The sequence below is a fragment of the Eptesicus fuscus genome, chromosome 24 (assembly GCF_027574615.1).
Source record: "Eptesicus fuscus isolate TK198812 chromosome 24, DD_ASM_mEF_20220401, whole genome shotgun sequence".
NCBI classification, from domain to species: domain Eukaryota; kingdom Metazoa; phylum Chordata; class Mammalia; order Chiroptera; family Vespertilionidae; genus Eptesicus; species Eptesicus fuscus.
In genome coordinates, this window is record NC_072496.1 from 14686250 (window position 1) to 14707253 (window position 21004).

A 21004-nucleotide genomic window follows, 5' to 3' on the forward strand; every position below is an offset into this window, starting at 1 on the left:
TTGGTAGTAAAACGTGTGAATTTCTTTAACCCCAAAGTATGGAACTTAGTCCAGGGATTTATCTAAGTCCAAGGGTTCCAGAACTTGAGGACCGAGGACAAGGAGGCTCTTGGGAAGGCGGCGATCAGACGGAGGGGAACGACCCTGTTCTTACATGACGCCCCAGAGGAAACGCCACCAAGTCTTTCACAGGAGAAGGTCAGAGGTCAGGACACCTACCCCACAGCCTGTGGTGAAGACTTCGGAGCTGAGTGGAGACTCAGAAGCGCACGCCCCAGCCTGGGTGCGCTTCTGGGCTGAGGCCTGTGCCCTCCGAGTCTCCCTTACATATGAGCCTATTTTCCACGGTGCTTCTCCTGCACTCAGAGGTCCTCCTTGGCCCTTCTGAAGTCACAGGCCTGCCGGGCAGCGTGAACTACGGCTTCAGAAATAGAGCTCAGGCCTGGCCTGGCCGGGTAGCTCAGTGGAGCTCAGCTGGTTAGAGCATCGATCGCCCCGATACGCCAAGGATGCGGCTCCATCCCTCAGGGCGCATACAAGAATCAACCAATGAAGGCGTAAGTAAGTGGGACGACAAATCTATGCTTCTCTCTCTCTCTCCTCCCCCTTCCTCTCTCTAAAGTCAATGATTTTTTAAAAGGCCCAGGAGAGCATTGCTCTGGGTCTCTGTTGAGCTGAAAGACAATGGTATGAAATTGAGGAGGTTCGTATTCATGACTGTTACAATTATTTTAATTGACCTCATTCGTACCAGGAAGCAGTTGGAAAAAGTAGATATGCATTTTTATGTCAAAGGAGGCTGTTTTGTCATCCCCACTGAGGAGCGCCCCCATGCTGGATGCCGCCTCATTGTTTAGAAATAATGAACATGCCGAAACCGGTTTGGCTCAGTGGATAGAGCGTCGGCCTGCGGACTGAAGGGTCCCGGGTTCGATTCCGGTCAAGGGCATGTACATTGGTTGCAGGCACATCCCCGGTGGGGGGTGTGCAGGAGGCAGCTGATCGATGTTTCTCTCTCATCGATGTTTCTAGCTCTCTATCCCTCTCCCTTCCTCTCTGTAAGAAATCAATAAAATATATTTAAAAAAAAAAAAGAAATAATGAACATGTTTTTACTTCAGTTGTAGAAAACTTAATTAATTGGCTGCTACTTTATGTGTCCCATTTTAAGATATGCAATAAATAAGGAAATTAGCATAAGAAGGCATTGGAAAATGCCAAAAATTGACTAAATTCTGAAACTACCAAGAAGGTTCTCAGTTAAGGATAAGTAAATTTATTGCATAGAGGGGTTTATTGCAAAGGCACAGACAACTGTTTTTATGGGCCTTTAGCTGCAGCTTTTGAATTTTAATTTTATAGACAGGAAAGCATTATCAATGCTTTAATAATTCTAGGATTCAGTTTACTACCTAAACGAGCCACAGAGAAAGCCATGTTGCTACTTACTTTGTGCGGTTCTCGGGTCTGCAGTGACTTGGCAATAACTAACGGGAAAGCGAGAGAAGAGTTGCTGGATCTGCAAGTGAAGCAACCCCCGTCCTGACTGCGGGTCCCAGTCACTCAGGGAGGACAGTGACTCGGAGAACAGACTATCAGCATGGATGGCAAACACCTCAGCTTTCATCGGCCACCCAGAAGCCTGCTGCAAGCAGACATTTGCCACACCCCAGGTATTAATTGGACCCAACAGCACCCATTCTAAGGGGTGGGGGGCGGGAGAGAGGCCGCCGCGGACACGCAGAAGCAGCTCTCACCAAGCCCTTCTTCAGAGGCGAACATGTGAGAACCACGCTGGTTTCACGACTTGTTTCCAGAATTTTTAAAAAATTGATGTCAGAGAGGAGGGAGAGAGAGAGAGATAGAAACATCGCTGATGAGAGAGTCATTGATCAGCCGCCTCCTGCACGCCCCCTACTGGGGATCCAGCCTGTAACCCAGGACAGAACAGGGATCGCCTGGTTCATAGGCCGACACTCCCCACTGAGCCACACTGGCCGGCTGTTTTGGAATTTGGGGCTCTCCTTCCTTGTGGAATAACAGTTTCTGACTTGTTTCTGCCCTTGCCAGTTTATTTTTCCGGCCGTTGCTGGTCAAAAGCCCACCTTCACTTTCTTCAGCGGCTTCCCTCCCCTCCCTGGCGAAAATCCAGACTCTGCCCAGCAGACCAACCCCTCTCCCCATCACAAGCCCCCCCCCCGCCCGTGTCCTCCAGGAACACGGAACCACATACCGTCCCCTCAGCACCACACTCCCCAAACCCCGGTGCTTCACAGCGGCCCAGCTAAAGCGCTCCCTCTGCACCCAGCCCACTGACGCGCCTGCACATGCAGCCTCTCCACCTCGGGTCAGTGCCTCCTCCGCTGGGAAGTCTTCCCTGACTGCCTAGAGAGGCATTTTCCCTCCTCTGCGCCCACTGCCCTTCAAGCAGGCGCCCATGAGGTAACTGTCACACTGAACTGACTGTACCTGCTGTCCGCCCCCCCGCCCCCGACTTTGGGGACATCCTTCCTGTTGCCACTGCAGGGCCAGCTACAGGTGAGGCGGAGCCCTGTGCTGCCACTGCCACTGCCACTCCCATGGAGCTGAGAGCTGGCCCCGCCCCGCCGGGAGCCCCGAAGCTGCTGTGGCCCCCCAGGGGCCTGTGTCAGGGCTCAGGGCTGAGGAGTGGGGGCCGTCCCTGCACCGCCATGAATGAGGAGCAATGGGGAGGGAACCTGTGTGGAGTGGTCCCTGCATCTCACTGCTTCTGCTCATTGTGAGCAAGAGGCCCGTGTGGTCCTGCTGGCAGAGCGGAGCAGTCCCTGCGCGGCCACCCCTAAGGAGGCCGCATCTCATGTGGAGAGAGCGCGAGGAGAGAGGGAGTCCGGGGGCCTCCCCTCTGCCCGGGATCGGGGGAGGGAGAAACACCTGCATGCCACCCCGGGCAGGGCCAGGCACGCTGCCTTTGCTGTGTCCTCAGCCCGAAGCCCCCTCCCCACCCCACACCCCTACAGGGAGTGCCCCACCCCCCTCAGTACAGCAATGTCAGGAGCTGCAGGAGCGGACAGCAGCATCGCAGTGACAATGGGCAGTCACACCCCCCCGAGTCTGGACCATGGCGAGCTCACTTCTCAGCCGGGGGGCGGGGGGTGGGGGAGTGGAGGGGAGAGCCAGGCTGAGAGAGGGGGACACCCTGGAGGAAAGTGGGTGAAAAGCACCCACCACCCCAACACGGTGACCGCTGGGAGCACACAGGAGGCCCGAGGACAAGAGGGGCGGGAGGCAGAGGTGACTGAGCGCTGGCGCAGGAAGAGGATGTGAGCATCTCGGGGGCCTGGCCAGCCCCTGAGGCTTTCCTGCAGGGCCTGTGCTTGTCGATCGCCAGCAATAACCGCCCCTCGGAGCAGCCTGGCCAGGTCAGAATATTCTCATTTCCCCGGACAAACACCGCCGAGGGAGGAGCTGCCCGTGTGGGGTGGTGAGTGAGCAGCAGTGCCGGGTTGGACCCACGCGTGCGCTCTCCCACGGCACCAGCGGCCCTGCTGCCCCCTCAGACCGGGTCTCTGCTAGAGTCACCCGTTACAGCAGATGCTCAGGAACAGGACCGGCCTCCATGTCTAATTCTGCCCTTTCTATCATCTCCTTCTGCCGCAGAGAAGATACTGATCCCACCAATGGCGCTCCGGGAATGGGGCGGTCACAGGCAAAAAACGAACCTGTACCAAATCCAAGAAACTCCAAATGGATCACAGATCTAAATGTAAAGCCTAAAACTATAAAACCACTGATAGAAAACATGAAAGAAAAATCTTTATTCTCTTGGATTTGGCAAAGATTTCTTACACGTGGCATCAAAAGATTGATCCATAAGAAATAAAGATTGAAAATTGTATTACATCAAACGTTAAAACGTCTGCTCTTAAAAGACTCTGTCAAGAGAATAAAGACAAGCCACAGAGAAAAAAATGTGTAGACACATATCTGATGAAAGACTTGTACGCAGAAGAATAAAGAACCCTCAAAACTCAAAATGAAGAAAATATCTAATTTTTAAAATAGGCAAACGATTTGAAAATATCTAATTTTTAAAATAGGCAAACGATATATCACCAAATAAGATATACAGATGGTACATTAAGCCCATGAAAAAAATACATCAATATTCATTAGGAAATGCAAATTAAACCACAATGTGATATCACCACACATCTATTGGAATGATAAAAAAAAAAACAAAAAAAAAACAAAAGCAAAACTGACAAAATCAAGGCCATGGAGTAATTGGAACTCTCATTCATTGCTGTTAGGAATTCAAAATGGTACAACCACTTAGGAAAACAGTGCTAATTTCTCATAAAGCCAAACATAGATTTGCCATACAACCCAGCAATTCTCCAACTCTTAGGTGAAATGAAAATTTATCTTCACACAAAAACCTGTATGTAAATGAATATTGGTAACCACCAAAACCTGGAAAGGAACTAAATGCCCTCAATTGGTGAATGGATAAACAAACTGGGGATACAGAACACTGCCTGGCAGCAAAAAGGAACCAAACACCGAGAGTACATATTCATAAATCCGTGGAAAAAGAGCATGGCTGAATACCAAATGCAGCACGCCAAGTGAAGGAAGACAGCATCAAGTGAGTTTGGAACAATTTCCATGGCATTCTGGAAAAGGTAAAGCTATAGGGACAGAAAGCAGCTCAGGGTTAGCAGGGCTGGAAGTTGGGGGGAGGGCTTGACTACATCGCAGTGGGAAGGAACTTGGGGGTGATGGATGATTCTGTGTCTTGGGGTGGTGGTGGCTGACGGCATGCATTTATCAAAGCTCACAGAACTATACACTCAAGAGAGTAAATTTTACCAAATGCAAATTATACGTCAACATTTAAATAGTAAGACAGGAAAAGTGTATCCTATCTAATAAAAGAGTAATATACAAATTGACCATCACTCCAAGACACAAGATGGCCACCCCCATGTAGTCAAAGATGGCTGCCTCCATGTGGGCACAAGATGGCCGCCACAAGGTGGCCTGCAGGGGAGGGCAATTGTGGGTGATCAGGCCTGCAGGGGAGGGCAGTTAGGGGTGACCAGGCCGGCAGGGGAGGGCAGTTTGGGGAGACCAGGCTGGCAGGGGAGGGCAGTTCGGGGAGACCAGGCTGGCAGGGGAGAGAAGTTCAGGGGGACCAGGCCTGCAGGGGAGGAAGGTGGGGGGGGGGGGGAACCAGGCATGCAAGGGAGGGCAGTTGGGGGAGACCCAGGCCAGTAGGGGAGGACAGTTGGGGGTGACCAGGTCTGCAGGGGAGGGCAGTTAGGGGCAATCGGGCCGGCAGGGGAGTGGTTAGGGCAGTGATGGCGAACCTATGACACGCGTGTCAGCACTGACACGCATAGCCATTTCTGATGACACATTTGCTGCTCCTGAGGATGAAACATTTGCGAAATAATGTTTTTTCCTCAAAGTGACACACTACCCGAGTTATGCTCAGTTTTTTGGAGAAGTTTGACACACCAAGCTCAAAAGGTTGCCCATCACTGGGTTAGGGGGTGATCAGCTGGCAGGCAGAAGCAGTTAAGGGCAATCAGGTAAGCAGGCAGGTGAGTGGTTCGGAGCCAGCAGTCCTGGATCATGAGAGGGATGTCCAACTGCCCGTTTAGGCCCAATCCCACCAGGATCGGGCCTAAATGGGCAGTTGAACATCCCTCGAGGAGTCCCAGATTGGAGAGGGTGCAGGCTGGGCTGAGGGACACACACCCCCGCCCATGCACGAATTTTGTGCACCGGGCCTCTAGTCTTATTTATAAAATTACTCGAGGCCCAGTGCACGAAATTTATGCACTTGGGCAGTGGGCGGGGTCCCTCAGCCCAGCCTGCACCCTCTCACAGTCTGGGAGCCCTCAGGGGATGTCTGACTGCCGGTGTAGGCCCGCTCCCACATTAGTGCTGCCAGGGAGGCAGGAGAGGCTCCCGCCATCACCGCTGTGCTCACCAGCCTTGAGTTGGGCTTCTGGCTGAGCGGTGCTCCCCTGTGGGAGCATACTGACCACCAGGGGGAAGCTCCTGCATTGAGCATTGAGCAAAACGGACAAAATCAAGGACATGGAGTAATTGGAACTCCCATTCACTGCTGTTAGGAATGCTATTAAATTGCGTCACAGTGACCGGTCATTCCGCTGTTCAGTCGATCCGCATATTAGCCTTTTATGATAGAGGAGGATAGACACAGCGTAACGGAGGAGTTAAGAACACAGATGTGAAGCTGAAAGCCCCGTGACCTTACTCCACACCCTCAGAAGGCCGAGGAGATGAAACGAGGAGGCGTGTGAACCAGCAGAGATCACACAAGGGCCCCAACCATTGGCAGGTGCCGTAACCGCTTTCCCCGAGGAAGGTCACCTCCGTCAGCCGCCCTTCGTGCACACCACGCCACGCGCTGGCCGGGGGCTGTGCCTGGGACACGGGAAACACGCTCGGTGCCCCAGCGGCCGCCTCACTGCATCTGTCCCAGCCAGAGCTTCTGGTGACCCGAAGCCAGAGGAAGGCACTTTGTGCCAGAACGGAAAGGTGGTGAGGGGAGCCATGTCTCCACGCAGCGTGCAAAGCCCCTCTTCCGACCCTGGGGGGCACCTGGGGGCCAACCAGAGCCCCATGAAGAGTGTGGGAGCGGAGCGGGCTGCCTGTCCCGGGGAGAAGGCAGCACGGAGGCCCACATCCCGGGATGTGCGCGCAGAGCCCGGGTGACTCAAGGCTTCACCGTTCCCGTCCCAGCCCAGGAGCCTCCCGGTGTTTCATGGCAACGCCGCCGCCGATGGGGGGCGGTGGCTATGCAGTCAGTAACTTCCTTTCTCGCTTTGACAGGAATGACAGCCAGCACTGCGCTCTCCCCAGGGAGACCCACTCTTCCGGTTGTTGGGGAAGCAAGACATGGGGAACACACAGTGATGTTGTGACTATTAAAACTCCTCTCTTTCTCTCTCTGTCTCTGTCTGTCTCTCTTTCCTTCTCTCTCTCTCTCTCTCTCTCTCTCTCTCTCTCTCTCTCTCTCTCTCTCTCAGAGGAGGGGGGTTCTCAATCCCCTGCCAAATCGCCCGCATCTCCCTGAAGATGAGGGAATTGGGTTTTGATGACAAGACGGACGCAGGAAACACTTTCTGCCTAGATGGCCAAAACCTGATCCAGACAACAGCCCCGAGCGGCGGGCTCCCACCCCCCAGGAGGGTTTCTGCGGACAATTAACTTAACAAAACCGAGGAAGGGGCAGAACGCAAGCCTGGCTTCCTCACTGCCTGGACTAAGCAGCTGCTTGTATTTCAAGTCGACTCGAGTTACCATAAAAGCCTCTTCTTGGGCACAGAACGCTCATTCCTTGGACTACGGCTTTAACCCGGTGTGCTTTTATTCCTTCTTCGGAAAGCATTGTTCCTTCCTTTGGCTCAATCCCGCCTCCTGTCCCCAAGTTCACGGCTGGCTGAGGGGCAGCGCGTGTGGGGATGAGGGAAACTGAGGCAGCTCCTCCAGTGCTGGCCTGCCCTCTCTCTCAGCAGGACGCTGGCTACCCCAGGGCCCTGTCCTCTCTCGGCAGGACGCTGGCTACCCCAGGGCTCTGTCCTCCATCCGCAGGACGCTGGCTAACCCAGGGCCCTGTCCTCCATCCGCAGGATGCTGGCTACCCCAGGGCCTGTCCTCCCATCCGCAGGACACTGGCTACCCCAGGGCCTGTCCTCCCATCAGCAGGACGCTGGCTACCCCAGGGCCCTGTTCTCCATCAGCAGGACGCTGGCTACCCCAGGGCCCCATCCTCTGTCCGCAGGACACTGGCTACCCCAGGGCCCTGTCCTCTCTCGGAAGGATGCTGGCTACCCCATGGCCCCGTCCCCTGTCCGCAGGACGCTGGCTACTCCGGGGCCCTGTCCTCCCATCAGCAGGACGCTGGCTACTCCGGGGCTCCATCCTCTCTCGGCAGGATGCTGGCTACCCTGGGGCTCCCTCGCTCACAGAGTGCAAGGCCTCAGCAGGATCAAAGAAAGGGAATTCCATGCTACACTGGAGGGTCTGGGAAAAGAAGCTGAAATAACTGCCAAAGACAATAATGAGCCCTGCTTGGGGCAGTGGGCTCAGAATCACAGCATCAGGAATGAGAACTTACTCGGGCTCCCCCACCAGAGCCACTGACCACACAGTTTTCCGAGTGGCTCGTGGCTCAGCTCCCCCCACAGCAGGTCCTGGGAGAAAAGAAGACGCAGATTCCTGCGCTCAGACAGGCCGGGCCCGGGGGAGGGGCACACGCGCCTGGAGCGCTCGGAGAATCGGGTCACTGCTTATCCGCACGTGTTCCTTTGGCTCCAAACACCTGAATTCTCACCTCTGAGCCTGCAAGCACCACAGACTTCCAGCCAAGATGCTGTCAGCTCAGACTTCGGAGTGCTCCCCCGGCTCGAGACCCAGAGCACGGAGACGTGAACTATAACGAGGAACCAAGTAGCAGTAGCTTTACAAGGCCAACATACAAGACACACATCTCCCCGGACCAGACACGGAGCAGCAATGGGAAGCAGCGAGCAGAGCATGCGGGGCCTCAGGTCTGGGAGCGGAGTCGGTTTCAGTTCCGTTTCAAGGGTTACCGGGGACTGAAATGCTCCGCAGGGGGGAGGGGAGGGAGGAGGGGGGGCTAAAGCCTGAAGCCGGGGGTGGGGAGCTCCTGTTAATAAATCAGAGGCTGAAGACGCCTGTTCCCTGAGCTAAACCCTCACAGGGAGCTGTGGGCCTGGGGAGGCCGAAGGCAGAGGCAGAGAGAGCCAGGATGCCCGTCACCTAGCAACCGGACCTGGCGCAGCCTCCACAGCACCGGGTGCAGCAGGTGCCAACGCCGCTGAGTCCGGGTTCTGAGCTGGGCCTGACGGGCCTGGGAGAGGCAAGTGCAAAGCTCCCGGCTGGAGGGATGAGCACATGGAGAGAGAAAGGAACAAAACAAAACCCCAACGAGCTAAACACGAGCCTGCTTTCCAGACTCTCACACACTCAGTGAAACGCAGCGCTAAGGAGATAACCAGCAAAAATCAACCATCAGAACCTGGTTTGAGTAAAATCAACTATGATGCTGACTGGTAGCCAGCACCCCCCCCACACACACACACACACACATGTGTATTAAAACACGTGTAATGAGGATGCTCAGAAAATAAACAACAGATAGGCACGCGTTGGAGTGAACACCACGTGATGAAGGAGAAACAGGTACAAAGTGAATCTGAAATCTGGGAAATGAAAAAACAGTCATTAAACAAACTCAACAGCAAAACCTTCCCTGGGCCCTGGTTTAAGGGCGCGTTATTTCTGGGAAACATGGAATAAACGCCAGAAGCCACGTGCTGACCACGGGGAGCAGGACGTGGGCGGAAGCAGAGCAAGGCTGCTGATTACGTTTCTTCTGGGTCCAGTACTTTGACTTTTCAAACTGCACACGTGTATCGCTTTAGTAACAATTAAAATAAAAAACTTACAAGACCACGACAAATAACATGGATGTGGGGCAACTTTTCTGCCCGGGGCCATTTGGATATTTACATCATCCGAGGGCCAAACAACAGTATCAGCTTAAACGTCAGCTGCTGCATCTGGTGAAACGTTTAACTAACTCACCCCTAATGCCTCGGCAGGGCCAGACCAAGGGATTTTAAGGCCTTATACGGCCCGCGGGCCGGACGTTCCCCACCCCTGTTCCAGACAGTCTATATGCTCGGAATGAAGCAAACCCTCAGTGAGATAAGAACTTAGATGACATATTTCTTCACCCTTTTTATTACTTCTTTCGTTACGTTCTAATTTGAAATTATGCCAAGCAGCCACATGGAGGGATATTATGGAAATCAGCCATTTAAATTGCTGTGGAGTTCCGATAAGAACGTTGGCCATCAACCTCAGGGGACCTGTGGGCCGCAGGCCTCGGTGCCCGGAGCGGACGTGCCGGTTGTGAAATCAGTCTCTTAGAGATGGCCGCTGGGACAGGTGGAGCACATCTGTGATTCACGTCTTGTATGTGAAATCACATGGCGTGTGTTCTGGGTACTGACCTGCTTTTAGCTTACTTATGGTCACTCTTATTCCACAAATCATTACACACTGTGTACTGTGTGTGTGTGATTATGTGCGCGTGTGTGCCTGTCGGCCACTTTAGAATCTATGGGGTGGGGAAAAGGGTATCTTACCTAATAATAGACAAACATGTAAACTGACCATACCTCCGCTACGCCCACAGCCAATCAGGAGTGCTTTGCAAATTAACCTGCCGATGGTGGATTAATTTGCATATGCAGGCACGGAGCAGTTGGGAGGGGCAGGACGCCTGCTATGAGTGAGCGGGGAGGCGGCGGAGGGAGCTACAGGAGCAGTGCTCTGGCCGGGAGTGGGGACTTGCAGGCTCCCGGGTGGCTGGGAGCAAAGCCAGGGGAAGGAAGGCCTATTCTTGCATGAATATTGTGCAATGGGCCTCTAGTAATTAGATAAAAAGGTTATGTAAAGGAAGAGAAGAGCCAAGAGAAGAGGAAAAGGAAGTACAGAGACAAGAAACTCAGGCAGCTGGACCATGGGGGTGTGACTTTGGAGGACAGTGGATGCCAAGGTAAGAGCCTGACGCTGGCCCTGAAGACTAGCGACACTGCCCAACGCTGTGGACATCTGGCACGGGAACAGTGGCATTTAAGAAAACATAAGAGTGCGGGATGGATGACAGGGAAGAAACTGGGGGCCCGGTGACCCATCAGGGGCAACTCCATCGAGGAGTGAGGCAACAGGCTGTGGCTAAATCAAAGGACACTGTTTTAGAAGACACGGTGCCCGGCTTTAGGAAGAAAAAGTGTCATGGGAAGGAAGTATGGGTTTTTGGGGGGTTTTTTTTTGCAACAAAACACGTGACACCCAGAAAGCACGCTACGTATTACCCACAACTTATGGAAACACTCAATCCATTGGGTCTGTCCTGCTTCTATTGCCTTGTATTTTGACCGGAGCAGCCACAGGAGAAGCCAAATCATTCCAAAACCTCCCTCAGAAGGTAAATTTTACTTCCTCCCAAAATTAAGCAGCTGCTGATTACAAATGACAACTAACCCACACACGTAAATCACACCCACTATTGAAAGCCTCTGGCCTCCCTGAAACGGGACACACGGCAGGCCAGTCACATGCGCACACGGCACCTCACACACACTGCATGATGGAGACCGGTTAAGATGAAGTTTCTAGGTTCCAAGAAAAGCAGGAAAACAAGCCTGAAAGTAAATTTGCTTCGGACTGAACTCACTGTGAGTTTACGATCGTTTGGGAATGCACTGGGCTGAATTTACTTCTGTTATGTGGTCAAAGCAGATCCGCAGCATGGAGGTTTCGGAAGGGATCTTTATATTGCTAATCAGAATAAAATTTCATGTAAATAGAAACTTGTAACTGATGAGCTGAGAGCAAGCTTACATTCTCCTCTGAACACTTCCCCCGCGCACTGTCACTAGGAAACATCTCAGAGGAACATGACAGCAGAGCTGGAAGGACCTTCCCTAAGACCATCAGCCTCACTCTCCTGTCTCACACACAGTATTTGTCCTTCTCCGTCCCACTCACTTTGCTTAGCATAATGCCCTCAAGGTCCACCCATGTCGTGAAAATGGCAAGATTTGTTTTTTAATGGATGAATAACACACACACACACACACACACATATATGTCGTATATATAGAGCGAGGCAGTAGAGCTGTACACACACACACACACACACACACACACACGTAGTATATATAGAGCGAGGCAGTACAGCTGTACACACACACACACACACACACACACGTCGTATATGTAGAGCTGTACACACACACACACACACACACACGTCATATATATAGAGCGAGGCAGTAGAGCTGTACACACACACACACACACAGTATACTATATAGAGCGAGGCAGTAGAGCTGTACACACACACACACACACACACACACACGTAGTATATATAGAGCGAGGCAGTAGAGCTGTACACACACACACACACACACATAGTATATATAGAGCGAGGCAGTAGAGCTGTACACACACACACACACACACACACACGTCGTACATATAGAGCGAGGCAGTAGAGCTGTACACACACACACACGTAGTATATATAGAGCGAGGCAGTAGAGCTGTACACACACACACACACACACACGTAGTATATATAGAGCGAGGCAGTAGAGCTGTACACACACACACACACACACACATCGTACATATAGAGCGAGGCAGTAGAGCTGTATACACACACACACACACACACACAGTATACTATATAGAGCGAGGCAGTAGAGCTGTACACACACACACACACACGTCATATATATAAAGCGAGGCAGTAGAGCTATACACACACACACACACGTAGTATATATAGAGCGAGGCAGTAGAGCTGTAAACACACACACACACACACACACACACACACACACACACACACGTCGTACATATAGAGGCAGTAGAGCTGTAAACACACACACACACACACACGTAGTATATATAGAGCGAGGCAGATCTGTACATACACACACACACACACACACACATGTAGTATATATAGAGCGAGGCAGTAGAGCTGTACATACACACACACACACACACACGTCATATATATAGAGCGAGGCAGTAGAGCTGCACATACACATACACACACACACGTCATATATATAGAGCGAGGCAGTAGAGCTGTACAAACACACACACACACAGTATACTATATAGAGCGAGGCAGTAGAGCTGTACACACACACACACACACACACGTAGTATATATAGAGCGAGGCAGTACAGCTGTACACACACACACACACGTAGTACATATAGAGCGAGGCAGTAGAGCTGTAAACACACACACACACACATAGTATATATAGAGCGAGGCAGTAGAGCTGTACACACACACACACACACACACACACACACACACGTCGTACATATAGAGCGAGGCAGTAGAGCTGCAAACACACGCGCCCCGTTAGTTCTCTCTCTCGGAAGCATCCTAACACAATATTAAACAAACTGTTAGTTCAGAGAGGAAAGAAGACGGGCTCAGTGGACGTGTGGACACTGCCGAGGGGGAAACCGAAAGCCTTCACAGCCCCCTCCGCCCTTGTCCTCCTCGAGTCTAAAGGCTGGAAAGCGAAAACCCAGGTTCCTCACCTCTTTCACAGCTGCAAGTTCTCACATGAGACGGTTCTGAACAATACCACGCAGGTGGGAATCCCTAGGAGGGCTTCCCTTTGTTCTCTGCCTTTTTAAAAATTATTATTAACTTTAGAAAGAGGAAGGGAGACAGAGAGAGAGAGAGAAACATCGATGTGAAAGAGACATCAATTGGCTGCCTCCTTCACACCCCACACTGGGGGATCGATCCATCCCACAACCTGGGCATGTGCCCTGATCAGGAATCCAACCGTGACCTCCTGGTTCATAGGTCAACGCTCCACCACTGAGCCCCACCGGCCGGGCTGTTCTCTGCTTTTTATTGCTTCTCCTTTTCCATGTCCAGAGCTTGGACACACTGAGTAGGGGTGGGGACAGCAGGCAGCTGGGACCATGAGGACAAAAAGCACACGCTGGGGATGGCTCAGGAGCAAGACCGGAGGATGCTGGCCTGTGGTGAGCTCGCTGAGAAGCTGCTCCTGTCTTGGGCTGTAGATTCTCCAGAATTCTTGAGACAAATACACCTGCTACCGGTAAAGTCAGTTATCTGTTTTTTGTAGCCAAGCCCTCTCCTAATATACCCTTCTAGCCAGATTTCAACTATAACAATAAGCCAAAGTGAACAGGCCCCCAATTTTAATAGAATACAAGCACACAATTGAGACATTTTTGAGGGTCTGCCATACGGATGTCACGTAAAAGGCACTGAATCCGAAGGCCTTCCCATCCCCAACCAAGGCTGGGGTGGAAGCGAGCTTGCTGCCCGACGGTCCAGGTGAGTCTGGGGAGAAACCCAGGGCAGCCCGCTGTGCCTTCGAGGGAAAAGGCTGACGCTAAGGAGCGGAATCCTGGGACACTATTAGCAGTTCGTCCACCTTTTCCCATTTGACTCACTTATTTCTACAAGTTCTTTTTAATAAGAAACGGATCGTGTTCACTGATCATGTTCACGGGTCATGTTCACATCATCAGAATGAGCTCATGGGCTTTCTCATGCAGTGAAACCAACGCCTTCTCTCCATGAGCGTTGGCACCAGAGGCCACAGGAAGTCGTGATACAGAGGAACACACACTGTATTTCGTCAAAAGGTCTGAGTGTGAGACACGTTTAGTGCCTACGTTCCCTCTAGACCAGGGGTCCTCAAACTTTTTAAACAGGGGGCCAGTTCACTGTCCCTCAGACCATTGGAGGGCCGGACTATAGTTTTAAAAAAACACTATGAACAAATTCCTGTGCACACTGCACATATCTTATTTTGAAGTAAAAAAACAAAATGGCAAAGACACCCGCATGTGGCCCGCGGGCTGTAGTTTGAGGACGCCTGCTCTAGACTCTGAGCGCCATGGCTCCGTGCTGAGGTTAAACATCCTGTTGCTGGTGGTGAGAACAGTTCCAGGGAATGAGCCATGGGCAGCCCCGTGCATCCCTGTACTTACTCCCGTCTCCTCCGACGCAGTGACGGTCACTTAGGGGTGGACTGATGACATAAAAGCGGGGTTCTGGGCAAGATCCCTGGATACCACCTGGGAGGGGCTCCAGGTGGCCCACACTCATACCTTGTCCTGCGTCAGGCACCGGGCGCAGTCACAGTCGAAGCAGTACTGGTCCCTCAGCTGCTCCCGGCGCTCCGCGCTGGTCATCAGCATGTCCAGGTAGCAGATGGTGAGCTGCGGGCCAGAGAGAAAAGGGACCACGTGGCTGCTGTGCTCACTTCCTTTAACAAACGGCCATTGTTGTTGCTAATTATTAAAGTAAAACGTACTCTTATTTTTATTTTTACTTTTTAAAAGTTTTTATTGTTGAAAGTATTACATATGTCACATGATCTCCCTCATATGTGGAATCTAATGAACAACATAAACTGATGAACCGAGTGGATCCAGGGACATGGAAGCATAGAACACGCTGAGGAATCTCAGAGGCAAGGCGGGGGAGGGTGGGTGGGTGGGAGGTGATCAACCGAAGACCTTGTATGCACATATGCATAACCCATGGACACAGGCCATAGGGTGGTGAAGGCCTGGCGGGGGGTGGGGCAGGCTGGAGGGGGCCCATGGGGGTAAAACATATTTTTATTACACACCAAAAGGTGTACGAGATTAGATACTACTCCGTGTCTCCTCCGAAATAATCATGCGTAAAATTTTCTTGCAATACCTTCCAATCTTCTGTGGTGAGCACATACATTTCTTTTAAAGAACTGGGCTCATTAACTCTAGATACGTTCACCTCTTACCTTTATCCCCTGGACAGTGAAGTATTAAGAGCGGTTACATGTGTGGTTTCACTGAGGTGCGTTTAGTAAGTTCTCTCATCACTGGTAACCAGAGAAGCCAGAACAGCCTGGCACCCAAACGGGCGGCAGATGACGTGGCCAGATTGCTCTGACATCCCCGCCAGCGGCAGAGCTGCCGCGCGGAACTCGGGGCGACCAGACCTGGTGTCTTTGCCATTAGGAGGCTGTTTTCTGACTTGTGACTAGACTCAAGAGCAAAACGGACTAAAGCACGGGGAGGATTTCATATCAGGATGCAACCACGGCTGCAGGCTCTTAAACTGACTTCCTGTGCCTTCTCACCTATGACCTTTCACCTTCCAAATACAGTAACTGTGCCCTGTCTTGGAAGGTGAAAGGTCATAGGTGAGAAGGCACACTCCAGGGGCTTCTCAGGTTTCTGTGTAGCCCCCGAGTCCACTTCAAGACACAGGCCTTCAGGTGACATCATGATGCTGACACATTTCTCACCTGACAGATCTCCTAGGTGCTGCAAGTCTAATTCAAAACACACTGAGTGGCCAGATTATTATGATCTCTGAACACATAATAATCTGGCCACTCAGTGTATATCCTATATAATAAAAGGCTAATATGCAAATTGTCCCCTCGACCAGGAGTTCGACCAGCAGGCACGCCCGCCCATGTCCCCTCCCCCTGGCCAGGCTGGCCGGACCCCACCCATGCACGAATTCATGCACCGGGCCTCTAACACACACACACACACACACACACACACACACACACACACACACTGAGTGGCCAGATTATTATGTGTTCAGAATCCAACTCCTGTCCCCACCCCCACCTGTGCATCTCAGCTGACGCCTTCCCAACCTCCGCTGACAGCAATTCATCTTTGGTGTTATCCACCTGAAACCTCGGCGTCACCACGGACTTCTCTTTCCTTCACGCCCCATCCGGCCCGCCAGGAAATTCTGTGGGCTCCACTCAACATCCATCCGGAACACCTCCGGCCTTTGCCAGTGCCGCCACCACCCGGTCTGAGCCCCCATCCCTGCTGCCTGTGAGATGCAAGTCTCACAGCTGGTCTCCTTGCGTCCCCTGGGCCCCTGCACCCCGTCCTCTGAAATGGAGTTCTCTGCTCCACGGCTCCCCCTTCGCTTAGAGCAAAGGTCACGTCCTCGCAATGCATCCCCACAACTGCAGTGCGCTTCCCGGGCGGCCGTTGGCCCATTCGGTAAGAGGAATGTGCTGTGCCTCTCATAACCACACACTGGGCTTTTACTTTCTATGTTTATTTTAAATTTTGTTTTCTGAGAAATTCATTTCCCTGGAATGGCATAAAAATATGAGTCTGCAATGAATCAGGGAAAACACTGTCCTTCAGAACAGGGAGCGAGGGGAGCGGAGGCCTCAGGCCGCCTGGTCCCTGTCTGAGCGCCTCCCTCCTCCCCGTGCAGCCCGGCCTCCTCCTCTCCACCCCCGCCACTCCAGGCCTGTGCGCACTGCTCCTCCGCGCTCCCCCCATCTACTATAGGGCCTCCCCCCAATCCACTACAGGCCCTTCCCACCCACTACGGGCCCTCCCCCCCATCCACTACAGGCCCTCCCCCATCCACTACGGGCCCTCCCCCACATCTACTACAGGGGCCTCCCCCATCCACTACAGGCCCTCCCCCCATCTACTACGGGGCCTCCCCCCATCTACACATGCCCTCCCCCATCTACTATAGGCCCTCCCCCCATCCACTACGGGGCCTCCCCCATCCACTATAGGCCCACCCCCCATCTACTACAGGGCCCTCTCCCCATCTATACATGCCCTCCCCCCCATCCACTAGGGGCCCTTCCCACCCACTACGGGGCCCTCCCCCACATCTACTACAGGGGCCTCCCTCATCTGTTTTGAGTTTCAAACCTCACTTCCTCCCTGAGGTCTGACCTGAGCCCCTATTTAGAATAGCAGCCCGGTTCCTGGTTCCTGTGCACCCTGGAACTCCTACCCTTCTCCTCCTTCCCCCCACCACACCCCCGGGCCCCTTCCCAGACTTCCCTCACTCTAACATATATCAGCGTGTGACATGCTGTATAAATGACCCCTTATTTGCTTTCACAGGCAGAAGGTAATTGTGGGGGCTGCGTGGCGGGGGAGAGGGGAGAGGGGAGGAGGAAGAAGGCAGGATTGCCACTGAGGAGACACAAAGTCCCTGGAGCAAACGCTCCGTGAGGTTGTCTCAGGCCCGAGGAAGCATCTCAGGGCCGGGAGCGCGATGGGGCTTGTTGGCAGCGAGCTGGAGGGTGGAGGGGAGGGGGGGAGGGGGCAGGGGGTGTATCCTCTCGGACAGAAACCCAGCTGCGGGCCTCACTGAAGCAGTCAGAGGGCGGAGGTAGGTGGCCGGTCCAGGCTGTCAACCCCCCAGGGCCCTGCCAGGGGACAGAAGCCGGGCCTCCGGCTGCGAGGCTGGCTGTGGCTCCTCACGTGCTGGGCGCCTGTACTCGCTGCCCCATACACAGAAGCAGGAGGGCCCGCCCTGAAGGGTGCAGGCATTGGCCTTAGGAGCCTCTGCTGTGCGCCGGGCACTCCTGCTCCGGGGCTGCCGGCACCGCCCAGCCTGGACCGCCCAAGCCCCTGCCAAGCTCTGTTCTGAGACCACCGGGCTCCTCCGGCCCAGCCCAGCCACCTGCCAATCCCCCAAATCTTTCTCCTGCTTCGTGACCTGAAGCCAGGCTGCCTCTGAGGAGCGAAGGCGAGCCAGGCGAGCCCCCCGCGTTCACAGAGAACACTGCATCCCGGTTCCCCATAAGCACGGCCTAAGCAGCTCCATAAGCAGCCTGTCAGTAAGGGGGGCAGAGTGCACACCGGCTCCCTTCCTCCGGCCCCAGGCCCGAGTCTCCTGCGATGAGGTGAGGAGGTGGACGAGCTGATCTCTGCTTCCTCCCGGCTTCGCTCGAGAGCCCCGATTCTCAGCCCAGCCCACGGCCCGCGGCATCAGCCCCGGCCTCAGATCAGACCAACGGCAGGGCTCACTGGGTGATTACAATGTGCCCAGTGCGAAGCCAACAAATCTGGGACCTGCCACGCTAGAGAATGTGCTGACCCACCCAAGACTTTGCCACAAGGGCCGGAGCTCATGCGTGGTCGTGCCAGGCAGTGGCTGGGCAGCAGGAGGCTAGTTATTTATTTCATTTAAGCCCAGGAAACAGACTCCTACAGCCTCCCCCACCACCCGCCACCCGCCACCCACTACCCACCACCCGGAACCGCCTGACCCATTGCCAGACTGTGCAGCGGCTTTCTAACCGGCTCCCTGCTGCCTCAGCCGCCCTTTTGCCTCTAAGCTGCTTTGAGAGAGACCTCCCCAGCGCTCGGACCTGACCCGTCATCCTCCCTGGGAGCTTTCGATGGCCCCTCCTGCCTTCCGTCTGCCTTTGGTCTCAGCGCTCCTCGTCCACCCAGAGTCCGTCACCATCAGGGGCACTGACTGCCACGCCCCAGAACCGTGCACACGATCACGATGCCCGCCCCCCCACACCCGTGAGCACCTGGCAGCCCTGCCTCAGCCACAGGCCTCCTCCCCGTCCGCTCAGCACGCTCTCCCGCAGGCTGGGCCCCAAGGCGCCTCTCCGGAAGGCTGCCCGCTCCCCGCAGGCTGCCCGCCGCCCGCTGTTCCTCCTTCGTGGCACTGAAGTTCACAAACCCGCTGCGCCAAAGCTGAAGGCCTCCGAGGCAGGAGCGCCGTGACCCTTTTACAGGCCCTCCCCCACCTACTGTATTGTATTTGGGGGACACGCCGCCAGGTACTAACGGGTGATGACAGCCGAGTCGTTGTATCAGCCAAAGACGGAAACCTTCCCCAGGACTCCCTGCCGCACGGTGTTAACGGAGACGCTGCTGCTCACTGAACGCGGGGCTCGCTTAGCGGGAACGCAGGTGTCCGACTTCGCCGCGGTCAGCAGACGTTGGACGGGACAGACAGAACCTCACTCGGCTGCGATGCCTCTGACCACGCCGCCCGCCTCGGCGCGGCTCCCGGGGACGCGGGTGACAGCCCCAGCGGAGGGGCGGCAGGAGGCACTGGCCGGACACCGAGCGCAGTGCTTCCCGGAGAACATCCAGGCTTCAGGGGCCCCTCCCCCATGAAGCCCGGCTCCCGGGATGTGAGGGTGGGCACTGGCGACCACATCAGAGAGAGACTGCTGTCGTTTCTGGAACGACACTGCCAGTTCCTCGTTTTCGTGCTAACACCGGCTCTGAACTGAAAAAAGACGCAACCATCTCAGGTGGTTTTTGTTTTTGTTTAAGTCAAAGCTGAGTTCCTCTTGCCTCTCCTCTCTGCTACACCCTCGGCCCCGTACCTGCTCATTTTAGCTTCGATATATTCACTCTGCTGGTCCATCGTGGGCCACCGCCATCGCCTCGCGGCTGGAGGACCGCAGCATCCTGACCCTCATTCCCGCAACCTCGCCCTCACAGTCAACCTCATCTCGCAGCGGCTTTGCCTGCCCCTTCAGTGACGCTCCATCGCCGTCCCCTCCCTCCCAGCCATTCACTGAGGGCCTCCTGCCCACCAGGCCCCGAGAGGGAAACCGCAGGTGCACCGAGCTCCTGGGCAGGCTCCCGGGGTTCCCTGGCCCGGGCCCCGCATGTTCCCTGGTCTCTGGGCACAGCTGCACGCTCCAGCCCACTGACCTGACCCGCCTCCTGCTCCTGAGAGTGCCGTTCTGTCCCGGGCCTGTGTGTCTGTCTAGACTCTAGAACGCCTTCCCCAGCTGCGCCAACTTTGACTCTATGGAGCCTTAAGGGGCCAGGACTCGCTTCTCCGGAAGCTTCCTTGACCACGCCCGCCCCTGCCCCTCACGCCACCTGGGTGCCCTGCTCTGAACTTCCGGAAAGCCCTGTGCACATCGACAAGACTGTCTTTCACATGTTCTACCCGTTTTCTGTTCTGCGTCCGTGTCCTCAATCGTGCCTTGACGTGCTGAAGGCAAGGCTGGGCCCTACTCATCCTCGTGGTCCCGATGCCTCGTGGGCGCCGCGACCCGTGAGCAGGCAGGGGCTGCGTTAGAGGACTCAGCAGGTAAGCAAAGCTGGGCGGGTGAGGAACCAGAGGTCCTGACCCAGCACTCAGACTGAACCTGGCGTGAGGGACACGAACTCGCTCAAAGCACAGTTCTCTCCGTCACTAGGCTCCCGAGAACGCTGGCAGCCAACGGCATTGTTGGCAACAGCGACAACCTCCTCTAGCCAGGAAGTCCCATGCCGGTGGCCTGGACTGTCCACCTTTCCTCCCTGACGCGTGTTCTAGAAGACTGTCAGACGATAATACGTGTTTCCTGACCTGGCCAAACCCTGGAGAGGCAGGCATCAGCCGTCCAGCTTGTGAGTCTTAAACAAAACAAACCCACAACACAGCCAACTCAGCGTTACAGTGAAGGTCTGTAAATAGAAAGGTGTTCATTGAGGTGCTGGTCTAACGGGAAATGGCCCCAGAGGTGGTTTTCCGTGGAGAGAAACGAAGGGTGAGCAGCCTCCACGGTGACTTCCGGGCACCTTCCCAGCCCTCGTC

At 54.4% G+C, this 21004-nt stretch overlaps 1 protein-coding gene across 3 annotated transcripts in view; it reads right to left on the reverse strand.

The window, feature by feature from the left end:
* SMYD3 (SET and MYND domain containing 3) overlaps positions 1-21004 on the reverse strand; it is a 545881-nt gene that overhangs the window by 76071 nt on the left and 448806 nt on the right. For all 3 annotated transcript variants that reach the window (XM_054712958.1, XM_054712960.1, XM_054712959.1), the window contains one exon: positions 14755-14865. In XM_054712958.1, the coding sequence (XP_054568933.1) occupies positions 14755-14865 (111 nt within the window). The remainder of the gene's footprint in view (positions 1-14754; positions 14866-21004) is intronic.